Raw genomic sequence first — 16195 nt, 5'->3', positions numbered from 1 at the left:
ACCTGGAAATATATCGCTGTTCCTTCACTGTCACTGGGTCAAAATCCTGGAACTCCCTTCCTAACAGCACCGTTGGTGTACCTACACCACATGGACTGCAGCGGTTCAAGAAGGCAAGGCGGCCCCTTTTCAAGGGCAAGTAGGGATGGGCAATAAATGCTGGCCCAGCCAGCGAAGCCTACATCCCATGAATGATAAAAATAAAACATAAAATGTTAGAAATACTCAGCAGGTCACAGAATCACAGAATTATTACAGTGTCGGAGGAGGCCATTCAGCCCACCATGTCAGCACCAGCTCTCTGATTTTAACTTAATGCTTAGGTCAGGCAGCATCTGTGGCGAGAAACAGACTTAACATTTCAGGTCGATGACCTGTCATCAGGCCTGCTGAGTATTTTCACTGTTTTGTGTTTTTAATTCAGACTTCCAGCATCTGCAGTCTTTCACTTTAATGTTGTGTGGTAACTGTAGTGTTCTTGGTGAAGGTCATGAGCAACCCCTAAAAAGGGCCAAGATGCAAGGACTAATTCCAAAACATGACCCTGTCATTTTTTAATACTGAACTCAATGGACAGAGGGTGGCTTCACTATCCAAGTAAGAATGGTGGGTGGGACTTCCAAGCTGGAGGGCCAGTCACAGGCTAAGTGGAAAGGAGCAGTAGGCTGTAAATGGAAAGTAAGTGAGGCACTTCAAAGTAGAGGTCCTCTCCAACTTGTTTAATTTTAAGCTGAAGAATGGCTTTTGAGCCAGGTGACCACTGCTGAGGCCCTGTGGGAACCCCTCTGCACACAGGCAGGGAGGGGAGGGAGGGAATTTAGGCTGGCCTGAAGGACTGACCCCCAAGTCTGCCACTGGGAGGTTGCGTCCAGGCAGTTAAACCCACCACCTGTGGAAATCTGGTTGACTGGAAAATTACAGTCAGTCTCTTTAATGGGTCTTAAGTGCTCCTTAAACACTTGGATTGGCTTACCTGTCCCATGTGGTCGGGTAGCCCTGCAGCTCCCGCATCTCACCTCCATGAAAATGGCTCAGGTGTGGGATGGATGGAGCTGGGCAACTGGTACGTAGACCAGCGGCACAATTTTTAGTGTCCGCCTGCCTCCACTCTGGTCCTGGCAGGCTCTAAAAAGTCAGCCCCAAGCTTATATCAGCTATCTCAGGCCACAAAAGCTCAACTTGAAACTATACAAATTTATCCTAGAAAAATCATATTTTTTTGAATGGTTCTTTCATTTACTTAGATCCTGAAGATGTCCACGGATAAACTTAGGGTGTATTTACTTAGCAACGTTATTCTGAGATAGCTTAAGGAGAGAACTAACAATCACTCCACCAGCAGCCAGAAGCTTCACAGACAACCTCTAGATCCCACACTATAGTCTGTCTCAGTCCCTATACTTGGTTTCAGAAATGTAGACTAGGAAAGATGCATTCCAAGAACACCATGGTCATGGTGGCAGAATTTTAAAATCAGGAAGCAAGAATGAGCTGGAAGGAGTGGTGTAAATTGGTTTAATTGAAGTTTAGTGATGGAAGCTTTGTTTTTTTTTAAATATACAAAGATTATCAATGATATATTAATTCCATTTTGAATAGACAAGCGATTGTGAACATATACCTTGTTCTGGTATAGGGGTAAGCATTCCACGACTCCTCTTCAACACGCAGTGCAGCTTTTGGTAATATAGATCTGAACCAGCTGGGGATGTGCATACCAATATGGTATACTTTGTGGGTGTACTGCCCAGAGCCACCTGGACCATCATTATAGGGCCTGTTCTCAAGAATTTCCACACCACTCCCTTCTCCACTAGTTTCCTCTCTGCTCTTTTTCTGTAAGAGATGAAAAAAATTGAGTAAGAGTTCATGTCATATCTTCCCGCACAAATACAATGTTTGAAAGCATTTGAAGGCTGTTTGAAATAGTAATGCAAAAGTAGCTAGGAAAGCAGGGGAGCCTCATTAAATCCAATTATTGTGGCACTGTTTTATTTCATGGAATGTTCTGTTAACTAAAGCTTAAGTAGAATGGAAGTAAAACAACAAGTTGCACTTCCATCTTTTGAATGTGACATTAAACTGGCCCAAACTGGCCTTTCAGGTAGATGTAAAAAAAAATCCCATAGCATTGTTCCAAAGAGGCTGTTCTCCTTGATGTTCTGATCAATATTTATCCCTCAATTCACATCAATAAAACAGATTATCTGGTCCTTTATCATACTGCTGCTTCTGCAATGTTCAGGTACGTATATTGGCTGCTGTCCTTCCCCAATTACAGCAGTAACTACATTTCAAAAAGTACTCAATTGACTGTAAAACACTGAGCCATCCCGTGGTCAAGAAAGGTGCTTTATAAATATAAATGATTTATTTCTTTAGTCTAATTTGTAAAGTCAGATCAATCCTGCTCTGTAAATCTTGCTAAACAGCTACAACTCCAGCTGGATTAATGCAAAAAGCAAAATAATGCATATATTGTAATAAATTTCTATGCATTACATCATGTTGAAGTCAGAGTTCAGCATCTCATTGTAAGATACATTACAAGATCTTTGAGGCTCTGGGTAAAAGAAAATATCCACATATTCTCAAGCTGTTCATTATACAAACACCCTTAGCAATCACTATTCAAAGTAGTGAAAGAAGACTACCAAGTTTACCTGCATAACAAGAGTATATAAATCCCAGTTCTTTAATTGATTAGAATAAGGAGATCAATGCCTGTGTAAACACACCACATTTCATTTTTAAATGATAGCATCAAAACACTGAGAAATGTAAAGCTTTGAATCCATCCAGAGTTTTGATCGGTATTTTAACAATAAGGTTACAGGTGAAATATTCAATGATGCACATGTAAATGCAAATAGTTTCGCCAGGTAGACAGGACTCCAGGTTTCCAATAAACACAAATTTCAATAATTCACAATAATATTTAAAATGAAATCACATCTGAAATCGCTTGGGATATTTCTTAATCCAGGGCTTGACTATTTGTCGTCAGTCTGATTAAATAGGCTGTGCTTGGAGTAATACCTCTGCGCACTGTAGTCTCATATGATCTCTGGTGTAATCTTTGTGAATTAAGGTTTTAGGGAAGAAGCCACTTTATACACCACATGGAACAGAGTGTCAGAATTTGGCAGCTGCGATTGAGTGGATTTTCATTGCTGTAAGAGAGTCAGCAGCTGTAAGAAACAGCACAGAATAATTAAAACTTCAGTCTGCAACTTTCAACAGGACATTGACTGCTGGGTGAGTCAGTATAGCTTTGAATATTCCAGTACCTATATTCCTATAGAGATAAAGGGAGTTTTGAGAATGAATTGGAAATTCTTCCAGTCTCAATGGCAGAACAATAAAATTTCCACCAAGTTGAACAAGAAAGCTGAACAAATAAGAGTAGCAAATCTGTTATCAGTGCTGGGGAAAGAGTACGATAAGCTGTATTGCATCCTAGGCCTCACTGTGGAGCAGAAAAGCCAGTCTGGTGAAATTTTGGAGGCCCTGAAAACCCACTTTGAACCCTCCGCAGTTGTTAAACCCATAAACAACATCATGACTCAGGTACAGAAGGAGCACATTGATCAGTAGGTGGCTGCACTGAGGCATCTAGCTGAATCTTGAGCTTGGGCAACTGAAGGTTAATCTAATCAGAGATAAAGGATTGTCTTAGGAACAAGAGATCCTGCCATGAGAATACATCTGCTGAGAGAATAGAAACTTACTGCCAAGTATGCTGCTGGCATGTGCGGGAGCTCTGAAGTTGCTAATCATTAGCTGAGGAGTATTGATGGGGCTTTGCACTATGCTAAGAGGCAGTCCAAGCCTTCCAAGCATGAGACAATAGAGAAAAGGAAGGACAATTCACAAAAGGGCCAACAGAAAGATCAAAGCCAGAGTACAGGATGTAAATATTGCAGAGGACACCACATGAAAGAAAAAGAATCATGTCCAGTGTGGGGAAAGCAGTGTTCTACTTTCAAGAAGCTGAACCACTTGGCATGCATGTGTTTGCTGGAAGAACAAAAGTCTATAAAGATAGTGGCTGGAGAGATATCAATCATTCTGAAGAATCACTCTACACCCTAGAACAGGTTGGTACAGTCATATCTCGAGGTTAAAAAAAAGATTTGTGACTGCAGAAGGAGACCAATCAAGTTAATGTGAAGCATCAGATGGACACCAGTGCTACGTGCAACATCATGAACTTTGTAGACCTGTATGAAGTTGTTCAAGATGGTGACCCAAAAATGAAGCTGTCAAAGGCTCTTTGATGTAATGATACTCACCCCAAGAGGACAAACTGAGCTGAGAATCCAATACAATAGGGAGAAAGAAGATCTGCAGTTCCAGATGATGGACACTAAGCTAAATACTCTCAACTCAGTTGAAACAAGTCAAAAACCCAGACTGGTAACCCTCCATTTACCAGAAAAGGTTTGTAGCGTTTCACACAGCAGAAAGCCATTGACTGCTGAACAGATTGTGACAAATTACAAAGATGTTTCACAGGTCTTGGATGATTTCCTGATGAATATTATCTTGAAGTAGATGAGTGTGTGGGACCAACTTAGCACCTTCTGAGGAGAGTTCCAGCTGCCCTCAAGTCTTGCCTGAAAAACAGGTTTGAGGAGGTTGAAAAGATAGGAATAATCAAGAAAGTGACAACTCCTGCAGACTGGATTAGCAGCATGGTAGCAGTGAAAAATCTGGAAAGCTTAGAGTGTGCATAGATCCAAAAGACCTCAATAAAGTTTGCAGAACTCTCACTAACCTATACCAACCATTGAAGAAATGTTGCCACAACTCACCAAGACAAACGTCTTTACTGCTTTAGATGTGAAGGATGGATACTGGTAAGTGAAGTTGGATGAAAGCAGCAGTTTCCTGACCACGTTCTGGAAACCATTGGGAGGTACAGGTGGTTATGCATGCTGTTTGGCATTTTTACAGCTTCAGAAAAGCATCACAGACAGCATGAGATAGTCAATGATCTTCCAGGAGTGGAAGCGATCGTGGATGATCTGCTAGTTTACGGACGTGGAGATACAATAGAAGAAGCCATCTCAGACTATACTTAGAATCTGAGAAACTCCTAGAGAGAGTTCACCAGATGAACCTGAAGTTGAACAAGAAAAAACTGCAACTGAAGATGACTGAAGTCAAATACATAGGTCATGTACTGATAGCAAAAGGATGTCACCCTGATCCTGATAAGGTGAGAGCTGTAGCAGAGATGCAGCAACCAACAGAAGTGAAGACAGGGCAACATTTGTAGGATTTGTGAACTACCTAACCAAGTTCTTCCCCAATTTGTCATCAGTGTGAACCTCACTGCAAAGAATGTTCACTGGTATTGGGGCGCAGAGTAAGCAGCAGATTTCATTCACATCAAACTAGTGATGAAAATTCCAGTCCTGAGGTACTATGTCAATGACCAAGTCATCCTGCAGTGTGATGCAGTAAAACAGGCCTTGGAGCAGCCCTCATGCAGCAAGGAAAGTCAGCTGCATTTGCATTCGGAGCATTAATGCAAACGGAACGATGCTACGCCCAGCTTGAGAAACAGTGCGTGGCTATTGCCTTTGTGAGCATTTTAACCAGTAACTGCTTGGGATTAAGAAAATAATAGTTGAGTCGGACCACAAGGCACTTCAAAGCATATTTATCAAACCACTTCTACTGCTCCAAGGCCTCAACAAAGCATGTTACCTCATTTGTAGAGATCACAGAATCTTTCAAATGCAGGAGATGGCCATTTGGCCCATTCCACAGGAATCGGTGTTGGGTCCCTTGCTGTTTGTGGTATATATAAGCGATTTAGATTTGAATGTAGGAGGGTTGATCAGTAAATTCGCAGAGGACACGAAAATTGGTGGGGCGGTAAATAGTGAGGAGGATAGCCTTTGATTACAGGAAGATATAGACGGGCTGGTCAGATAGGCTGAGCAGTAGCAAATGGAATTTAATCCAGTAAGTGTGAGGTAATGCACTTGGGCAGGACAAACAAGGCATGGGAATACACAATGAATGGTCGAACCCTGGGAAGTACCGAGGATCAGAGGGACCTTAGTGTGCATGTCCACCGGTTCCTTCAGGTGGATAAGGTGGCTCAGATACTTGCCTTTATTGGCCGAGGCATAGAATATAAGAGCAGGGAGGTTATGCTAGAACTGCATAAAACGCTGGTTAGGCCACAGCTGGAGTATTGCGTGCAGTTCTGGAATCTGCATGATAGGAAGGATGTAACTGCACTAGAGAGAGTGCAGAGGAGATTTACCAGGATGTTGTCAGGGCTGAGAGGTTTAGTTATGAGGAGAGATTGGATAAACTGGGGTTATCTGGCCTGGAGCAGTGAAGATTAAGGGGGGACATGATTGAGGTGTATAAGATTATGAGGGGCATAGATAGGGTAGGCAGAAAGGAACTTTTCCCCTTGGTGGAGGGATCAATAACCAGGGGGCAAAGATTTAAAGTAAGGGGAAGGAGTTTTAGAGGGGATGTGAGGAAGAATTTTTGCACCCAGAGGGTGGTGGGAATCTGGAACTCACTGCCTGAAAGGGTGATAGAGGCAGAAACCCTCATAACATTTAAGAAGTATTTGAACGTACACTTGCGATGCCATGGCATACAAGGCTATGGGCCTAGTGCTGGAAAATGGAATTAGAATAGTTAGATACTCGGTTGACTGGCACACATTCAATGGGCCAAAGGGCCTTTTTCTGTGCTGTAGACCTCTGTGACTCTAGCAAGGCAGCATTTGACCGAGGGTGGCATCAAGGAGCCCTAGCAAAACTGGAGTCAAAGGGATAAAAGCAAAATACTGCAGAGGCTGGAAATCTAAAACAAAAACAGAAAATGCTGGAAAAACTCGGTAGGTCTGACAGCATCTGTTGAGAGCGAAATAGAGTTAACGTTTCGAGTCCATACAACCCTTCTTCAGCTCTGAAGAAAGTTTTCCACTGGTTGGAGTCATACCTAACACAAACGAAGATGGTTGTGGTTGTTGGAGGTCAGTCATCTCAGCTCCAGGACTTCACTGCAGGAGTTCCTCAGGGTAGTGTCCTAGGCCCGACCACCTTCAGCTGCTTCAATGACCTTCCTTCCATCATAAGGTCAGAAGTGGGGATGTTCGCTGATGATTGCATAATGTTCAGCACCATTCATGACTCCTCAGATAATCAAGCAGTCCATGTCCAAATGCAGCAAGACCTGGACAATATCCGGGCTTTGGGCTGACAAGCGGCAACTAACATTTGCACCACACAAGTGTCAGGCAATGACCATCTCCAACAGGAGAGAATCTAACCATCGCCCCTTGATGTTCAATGGCATTACCATCGCTGGATCCCCCACTATCAACATCCTGGGGGTTACCATTGACCAGAAACTGAACTGGACTAGCCATATAAATACTGTGGCTACAAGAGCAGGTCAGAGGCTAGGAATCGTGCGACGAGTAACCATCTCCTGACTCCCCAAAGCCTGTCCACCATCTACAAGGCACAAGTCAGGAGTGTGATGGAATACTCCGCACTTGACTGGATGAATGCAGCTCCCACAACACTCAAGAAGCTTGACACCATCCAGGACAAAGCAGCCCGCTTGACTGGCACCACATCCACAAACATTCACTCCCTCTACCACCGACGCACAGTGGCAGCAGTGTCTACCATCTACAAGATGCACTGCAAGAATTCACCAAGGCTCCTTAGACAGCACCTTCCAAACCCATGACTGCTGCCTTCTAGAAGGACAAGGGCAGCAGATAGATGGGAAAACAATGACCAGGAAGTTCATCTCCAAGTCACTATCCATCCTGACTTGGAAATATTTTGCTGTTCCTTCACTGTTGCTGGGTCAAAATCCTTGAGTTCCCTCCCTAACAATACTGTGGGTATACCTACATCATATGGACTGCTGCAGTTCAAGAAAGCAGCTCACCACCACTTTCTCAAGGGCAACTAGGTATGGGCAATAAATGCTGGCCCAGCCAGTGACACCCACATCCCGTGAATGAAAAAAAAAATTATTTACTTAGTCTTTTCTTATCACTTTTCAATAATGCAAAGCTTGTCGTAGGAATGAAAAACAAAACCCGTATTATTTATATAGCACCTTGAATGGTCACAGGACATCCAAAAATACTTCACAGTCAACAAATCATTCAAGTGTAGTCACTGCAGTTGTGCAGGTAAACACAGCAGCCAATTTGTACACAGCAAGGCCCCACAAAGAGCAAAATCAGTTAATCAGTTTTTGGTACTGTCAATTCAGGGATCAATCTTCACCAGGACATTGGAAGTTTAGCCCTAACCTTCTCTGAATTGTGCGATAGGATCTTCTACAGCCATTTGAGCTGGCTGACTCTCATCCAAAATATTCCCCCCTGGACAAAGCAGTTCCTTCATTACTGCACTCAGCCCACATTACATGCTAACATCCTAAACTGACTACCAACTGACTGAAAGGCAAGGGTGCCACCACTGTCGACTACACTCTCCCACCATGCACTCTTTGTCTTTCCCTAACATACGCTAAACCTCTTTGCACACAGTCCATTTTCTGAAGAGAAGGCAGCTTACATTTGTCCAAATGTTATTTATTGAGTCTACTCCAAGCTGAAATACTCCAAGCGGTGGATTTACAAGGCTATTCTAGCCCTCTTTTTTTCCTTGTTGCACACTACACAAGATTAGAGTGCTGTCCCAAGCACTACTCAAATCATGGAGGTCACCAGATTTTAGTGACATGACAATGTTTTTGCAAAATAGCACCAGCACATCACAGCTGACATTATTATGCTGTTATGCAAAGAACTCCAAATGAATATTAGAGAATGAAATCTCAATCCTTTTAGTACTTGTGTTTAGACAACAAATAGACTTCATATACGATCAAGGCTGCCACTAGTTGTACAGAACAGATGGTAACATATCTTCTGGCCAAACTAATGGCATTAAATTACATGCAATAGGAAACCCAGGGAGCAAGTTCATTTTAATTAAGGGAAATGGTAGTTACTTATAGGCTTCTGTAGAGACAAAGCTCACCATACAGCTCAGCAAACAGGAGCAGCAAATACTGACATATGTGCTAAAGTACAAAAGATTCATTAATGGGTTTATATTGCTTCATGCAGGGACCAAAAGCTTTTACTCACTTCAGTTAAAGCATTGCGACCACAAGTTGGGCAAAAGGAAGCCAACTTGTCAAATAATTGTTAAACCCACGCTATCTGCTGTTAAGATATTGGATCAATAAAATGCAGCAGATTTTTGTTTTATTGTTTAATTTGATATCATGTAGTGCTTCACTCTTTTCACCATGAAACTGGAAATACAGTGTTCCTTGTTACTCACATGGCCTGCTTAACTCCTTTTGAGTACTCCTTGCATCCATTCACATTTCACATCAGGACAACAGCAGCAGGAGATGCAATGACCTCACTGGAAACTCTGCACAAACATCATTCTCAGAACCTGGTGAGCTGCAAGTAATGGATTGCACAATGTGTGCCCAGGCCGCACACTCACAAATGATGGTCAGTGTTTAACCATCCCCACGTTGGAATATTCAGTAATCACAATGTTGATAATGTGAGAGAAGTGAATCTATAAGAATTCATTATCGGACTCCGATAGGGGCCCACATTCCGGATCCTTAAATGCCCACAACCATTGAAGCAACGAGCAGCAAGATAGAATCCAGGAAACTTCCAAACTGTGCATGTGAACATATACTTACAAGTGTCGGAAATATATACAATGGTTGTACATTTGTGCCACCTGTGTGCCTTCCAAACGTCTTTATCATTCTTTCTCTACCATGATGTCCAGGTGCAATCCCGACACTCACAGCTGAGGTGGAGGCAGCCTGCTGACTGCTGTGCCCTGTTGACTGTGATGACTTTGGCGGGTGTCATCTGGTGGTCTGAGGCCTTGAGGGCCCTGGCCTGCTTAAGGGTTTCCTGTTCAGGTGCAGGTTCACCTCCTTGGCCTGACCTGCTGGAGGTGAAGGGTCACTAGCAGAGGGGAGGTGGAGAGGCAGGGCACCCTTGGAGAGTCCTGGGATGAAGCCCCTGGGATCCTGGCTGCCACTCTTGCTTCCAGTGGGTGCCTCATGGCACCTCCCTGATTCCTTGAGGAGAAGGGACACCTGGAGGGGGTCGAGGTGCCCAGTCCCGCTCTCACCTGGCCACTGCTGCACTGCACCCATGGCTAAAGTGCCGGAGTGCAGGTCAAAGCACATATCCAGCAGACACTGTGGATGCTGCTGGACCTGGGTCTCCAAGGCAGCTGCCACCCTGTCCATGGAGGCAGCCAAGCACTCGCATGCTGGAGTCACAACATCAGACAGAACGTGGACTGACTCCTCCAGCCTTCGGTCCAGTCTGCGCATGGCCTCTGGCATCTCTGTCTGATGTTCCCCTGTCTGTCTCTGTATCTCCATCGGGTCTCTTATGGCCAAGTCTAGAGGCTCATCATCTGCATGGGGCTGAGCAGGGGCCTGGTCTCCAGCACTCCTCCGAGTAGCAGAGACCTCGGCTGTCACTTCCTCTGCCAGCTGTGGACCCATGTCTGTGATGGTCACCAGATTGTGACCCTGAACCTATTGTAAAACATGCACCCACCGAGGTGACAGTATCTGCTCAGGTGGAGGGTGCAGGTGAATCTCGTGATGGTGAATCCTCTGAGGCTTTGGAGGCATCCTCCTCAGAGGGTTTGGACATGGAGCTGTGGCTGGTCTCTGTTGTCAGCCTCCCCCTTTTTGTGTTTGTAACTAAAATGGAGAAATGGAGGATTTAGTGGATGCCTAAACAGGTTCCTTAAATAAAGCAATGTGTTATTCTGTGGATGCAGCTGACAACTGAAGACTGGAGGCATCCTTACTGGCTTCCTGGGAGAGTCCTATCTCTCCTTTAGCACAAGCACAGTCCTGCTCCTCCCTGACTAGCTCAGTGACCTCCTCCTCTTACAGGGTGGGAATCGAATGTCTGGAATGCCGTCTCTGATCTTTGTCTGCTCCCTCTTATTGTGGGCATTTTTATCCTGCAGACAGACACAAGGATTGATTGCCATCCCAATGGGTGCATGAGCAGTTTAGGAGCATGCATGCCTATGTCAGCTGCTGAGCCCAAGCAGGGTGTCCTGCAACTGATAGAAGATTGAGCGCATGAAGTGAGTGGCAAACATTCAGTGCACACATCCCATCTTCTACTGAGTCCTGCAACCCAAACTCCTGCCCGACATCCCTCTGCACTCCCACCCTTACACTGCCTGATGCCCTTACGAGTGTCACTTTGCAGTGAGGAGATGGTGCCACTTAAACTGGTTGAGCACAGGTTGTTCCTCATCGTTCTTCACTGCTCAGCAGATCTTTGGTGGGCCCCATGGCACTAATCTCTATTGCAACCTCCACCCAGGCTGTTGTGGTCAGAAGAGAGGGCCTCCTGCTGCCATCCCTTAACGGCCTAGAGTAGAACCTTCAGGGAGCTTCGCTGAATTGTGGAGCCACGTGTTGTCTGGTCAGTGACATCCTGGTCTCAGCAGAATCTAAAGTTCCTGGCCTGCAGGCTGCCCTTTAAATATGGCACCTGGACCTTCAACCCCATGGGGTCATGGCAGGGATGCCAACCTCTTGCCCACTCCACCACAAGAGTCGGCAAGCTCCTTGTGGATGCACATGTAAAGTTGAACAGCTAAAGATCGCGTGTGGTCAGTCATCTTACCCTCAGCAGCAATCACTCCCACTTCCCTGACTGCCACCGAACTTAGACTCCAGAACAGAAGATTCCAGCCACTGCTCCCAAGCAGCACACTAACCGGTGGCACAACTGCAGCTCAAATATCATGTGTCCCAATTAACTCTGTCCCTTGGGGAAGTACCAGGCTTTTAAGTCCTTTTTCCCCTCTGCAACACAATGCAATGATTCAATGTCCTCTACCAGAAGTGTGCCAGTTTTGCTTGGAAAATGACACTTTTTAAAGATACATTTCAGGATGGATACCTATCTTCACTGATGCAGCACATATACACTGATAAGCTTCAAAAACCACTGTCTGAGCTTATATTGTGCACCATTATTCTGTAGTTGACATGAAATCATCAGCCTAGCAGAGTTTGGGTTAAGACGTAAATGCAAAAGCCAAAAGAATGTAATTTCACAGCTAAACACATAGGTATCTAAAAAGATGCAGAATTATCATAGAACAAAATTTTAGCCCTTTAACAGTGCTCTACATATATTTTCTTAATGAAATAAGTGGCTGAGCATCTTTGTTCTTATTTTCCAGTTTATAAATTATTTCCCATTTCCCTTCATGCTGGCTCAACTCTTTGAATGTGATTCAAACACAATCCTGACCATCTCCAGGGCTCTGCTCACCTCCAGCCATCAGTTTCATCCAAGTAATCATTAAATTGTTTAAGAGCTAAGGCAGGGTGGAAGCAGACAACATTATGGAGCTAGAAATAGATTTTGTGATAGGATAATATAAAGTTTGACGCTCAAGCACAGGTCAAGAGGGATGGAACAAGGCAAGGGACCAAAGCAGTAGGCAGAGATACCAAGGTAACCACGGAGACATTTTGGGCAGGGCAGCTGGTGCAAAGTGTGGGCAGGAAGGCTAAAGCAATGATGTCAGCACATCATGCACAATAAGAACATGGATGGCAAGGGTCTTCTTGTTCAGGAGTGAACCCATATCCTGGCTTGAACTGAGTGGATGGGTGGTGATTATTGATCCATGGCAGAATTGAATTCAAGGGTACAGTGGTGTGTGGTGTGAGCAGGATAGGAAAGTTGGCAAGATTAACCTGAACAGACAAGATCGATCAGTGAGAGGAGGAAGATACGACAATTGGGATTGCTCTCAAGGAGGCAGCAACAAATACTTCAACGTACCATTCAAAGAATACTAAAGAGACACAGAAGGTAGGCACAGATTTATCCAAGAAAAATTTAAACTTAGAATGGCAGAACAAGAGAGTGGGAAAATAGAGAAATAGTGATGGATTGACATAGAAATTGGGGAGCAAGGTGCCCAGGGAAGAAGGTAATATGTAGCATGACTGGGTAACAGGGAATGGATGAAACAAGAGAGAAGGGACCGCAGCAGCAAAGAGGAAAAAATGGGAGACAAAAGTAATGGGAAGAAAACATAAGGTGCTACGAGCCTGGGAGTACCCTTGAGGGGCAGAGAGGCAGGCTGAAGCCCCAGTAGCATTATCCCATCATTACTAACCTACACTAGCTCTCCATCCACAATGAGTGAAGTTAAAATCCTCTTTGGCATATCTGAAGGACATTGGAACACCACCACCCGGAAGTTCCCCTCCAAGCCACTCACCATCCTGACTTGGAAATATATCGCTGTTGCTTCACTGTTGCTGGTCAAAATCCTTCCCTAACAGCACTCTGGGTGTACCTACACCACCTGAACTGCAGCGGTTCAAGAAGGCAGCTCAGCGTGACCTTCTCAAGGGCAATTAGGGATGGGCAATAAATGCTGGCCTAGCCAGCGACTCCCACATCCTATGAATGAGTTTTTTAAAATCCCTCCATAGTGTAAGGAACATATCTTTTTATTTCTGTTGAATTGTGGATTAGAATTACAACGGCTGCAGTTTAGGAAACGTTACCACTGAGATGAGAGATATATACGATGTTGCAGTCCTGGAACAGAGTGTGCCATGAAAGTGAGGATGGTGCTGGAAAGGAGTCTTGGACCAACGGAGCTGCCTGACAACAGCATTTTAATTGGCTCCTGACCAGTTGACCAAGGTTTTGTGTGAAGAGCAGGGCAACAGAAAGCTCCTGGCCTGAAAAGAAAAAAGATCTAAAATCTCTTTTCCTCATATCTCAATAACCTGCTCTCACTTTGCGAGGAAACCCCTGCAAAAAGGAAAGAGGAAAACCACTGTTAGAGACATTGAAAAGCAAGTTCTCAACCAGTGAACTAAATACTGAAAGTGCTGAAAGACCACCTCGTGTCATCAACAAGAACTGAAAGGAATTTGGAAGACGTCAATCAAAATCAACCCATCAAATCCTGTGCTCCGGATTGGTGCTACTGAACTGTTCATCCCACCCTTAAAATCCATGTTTTGTGCGTGGTGAGAGTATGTGGGTGCGAGGGTGCGAGTGAGAGTGTGAGAGAGAGAGAGAGAGAGAGTGTGAGAGAGAGAGAGAGTGTGAGAGAGAGAGTGTGAGAGTGAGAGAGAGAGTGTGAGAGTGTGAGAGAGAGTGTGAGAGTGAGAGAGAGAGTGTGAGAGTGAGAGAGAGAGTGTGAGAGTGAGAGAGAGAGTGTGAGAGAGAGAGTGTGAGAGAGAGAGTGTGAGAGAGAGAGTGTGAGAGAGAGAGTGTGAGAGAGAGAGTGTGAGAGAGAGAGTGTGAGAGAGAGAGTGTGAGAGAGAGTGTGAGAGAGAGTGTGAGAGAGAGAGTGTGAGAGAGAGAGTGTGAGAGAGAGAGTGTGAGAGAGAGAGTGTGAGAGAGAGAGTGTGAGAGAGAGAGTGTGAGAGAGAGAGTGTGAGAGAGTGTGAGAGAGAGTGTGAGAGAGAGAGTGTGAGAGAGAGAGTGTGAGAGAGAGAGTGTGAGAGAGAGTGTGAGAGAGAGTGTGAGAGAGAGTGTGAGAGAGAGTGTGAGAGAGAGTGTGAGAGAGAGTGTGAGAGAGAGTGTGAGAGAGAGTGTGAGAGAGAGTGTGAGAGAGAGTGTGAGAGAGAGTGTGAGAGAGAGAGTGTGAGAGAGAGAGTGTGAGAGAGAGAGTGTGAGAGAGAGAGTGTGAGAGAGAGAGTGTGAGAGAGAGAGTGTGAGAAAGGGTGTGTGAGAGAGAGAGAGAATGTGTGTGAGAGAGAGAGAGAGAGAGTGGGAGAGAGAGACAGAGTGAGTGTATATAGGATTTAAGAAGGGGGTAGAGTTTATAGTGTTAGAAGATAGCAGATCATGTTTCTTCCTTTTGCCACTGGTTAACAACAGTTTGTTCAATAAACAGTTATTTATTAAGTTTACAAATCTGGTGCTTGTATTCTGTTAACCTAAATTAAACAATTAGGTAGAATTGGGACAATCTGGAGGTTTGATCAAACTTTTCACATTTGTCCCGGCTTGGGGACCAGTCGGGTTTGACGTTACAGCACACTATCCCCAGTGAGTCGTGACAATAGTTCCAGTGTAGTTTGCAACCTTGAATATTCTCCAGTGATGTTCCTCAGCTTCTAAAACAAAAACAGAATTACCTGGAAAAACTCAGCAGGTCTGGCAGCATCGGCGGAGAAGGAAAGAGTTGACGTTTCGAGTCCTCATGACCCTTCGACAGAACTTGAGTTCGAGTCCAGGAAAGAGCTGAAATATAAGCTGGTTTAAGGTGTGTGTGTGGGGGGTGGAGAGATAGAGAGACAGAGAGGTGGAGGGGGTTGGTGTGGTTGTAGGGACAAACAAGCAGTCTTCGTCTCCGGGCTCACTTCTTTGGGCAGGAGTCCTCTCCCAGTTCAACGGATCCTTTTACCCATCTCCAATATTCTCCCTCCACCTGGACCCCTCCCTCTGGATTCTTACCTTCTCTCGATCTTTTCATTGAGAACTGTCGGCGCGACATTAGTCGTCTCAATTTCTCTGCTCCTCTCACCCATTCTAACCTGTCTCTCTCTGAACTTACTGCACTCCATTCTCTCAGGTCCAACCCTGACATTGTCATCAAACCCGCTGACAAGGGTGGTGCTGTTGTTGTCTGGCGCACTGACCTCTACCTCGCGGAGGCTGAGCGTCAACTCGCAGACACTTCCTCCTACCTCTCCCTGGACCATGACCCCACCACTGAACATCAAGCCACTGTTTCCAGGACTGTCACTGACCTCATCTCCTCTGGGGATCTCCCTCCCACAGCTTCCAACCTGATAGTCGCCCAACCTCGGACGGCCCGCTTCTATCTCCTACCCAAAATCCACAAACAGAACTGCCCCGGTAGACCGATCGTCTCAGCTTGCTCCTGCCCCACAGAACTCATTTCTCGTTATCTTGACTCCCTTCTCTCTCCCCTTGTCCAGTCCCTTCCCACCTACATCCGTGATTCCTCTGACACCTTACGTCACATCAACAATTTCCAGTTCCCTGGCCCCTACCGCTTCCTCTTCACCATGGACGTCCAATCCCTCTACATCTCCATCCCCCACCAGGATGGTCTGAGGGCCC

At 45.1% G+C, this 16195-nt stretch overlaps 1 protein-coding gene across 5 annotated transcripts in view; it reads right to left on the bottom strand.

Annotated features, from left to right (window-relative positions):
• The window catches only part of LOC121285630 (membrane-associated phosphatidylinositol transfer protein 2), a 405846-nt gene that overhangs the window by 110750 nt on the left and 278901 nt on the right, over positions 1–16195 (bottom strand). For 4 of the 5 annotated variants that reach the window (XM_041202263.1, XM_041202269.1, XM_041202265.1 and 1 more), the window contains one exon: positions 1622–1836. The exons of the other annotated variant lie outside the window; for it this stretch is intronic. In XM_041202263.1, the coding sequence (XP_041058197.1) occupies positions 1622–1836 (215 nt within the window). The remainder of the gene's footprint in view (positions 1–1621; positions 1837–16195) is intronic. 5 annotated transcript variants of the gene reach the window in all.

Source organism: Carcharodon carcharias, chromosome 13 (assembly GCF_017639515.1).
Source record: "Carcharodon carcharias isolate sCarCar2 chromosome 13, sCarCar2.pri, whole genome shotgun sequence".
Lineage (NCBI taxonomy): Eukaryota > Metazoa > Chordata > Chondrichthyes > Lamniformes > Lamnidae > Carcharodon > Carcharodon carcharias.
The sequence above is the reverse complement of the archived record's forward strand: the minus strand, read 5'-3'. Positions and strand labels throughout refer to the sequence as shown.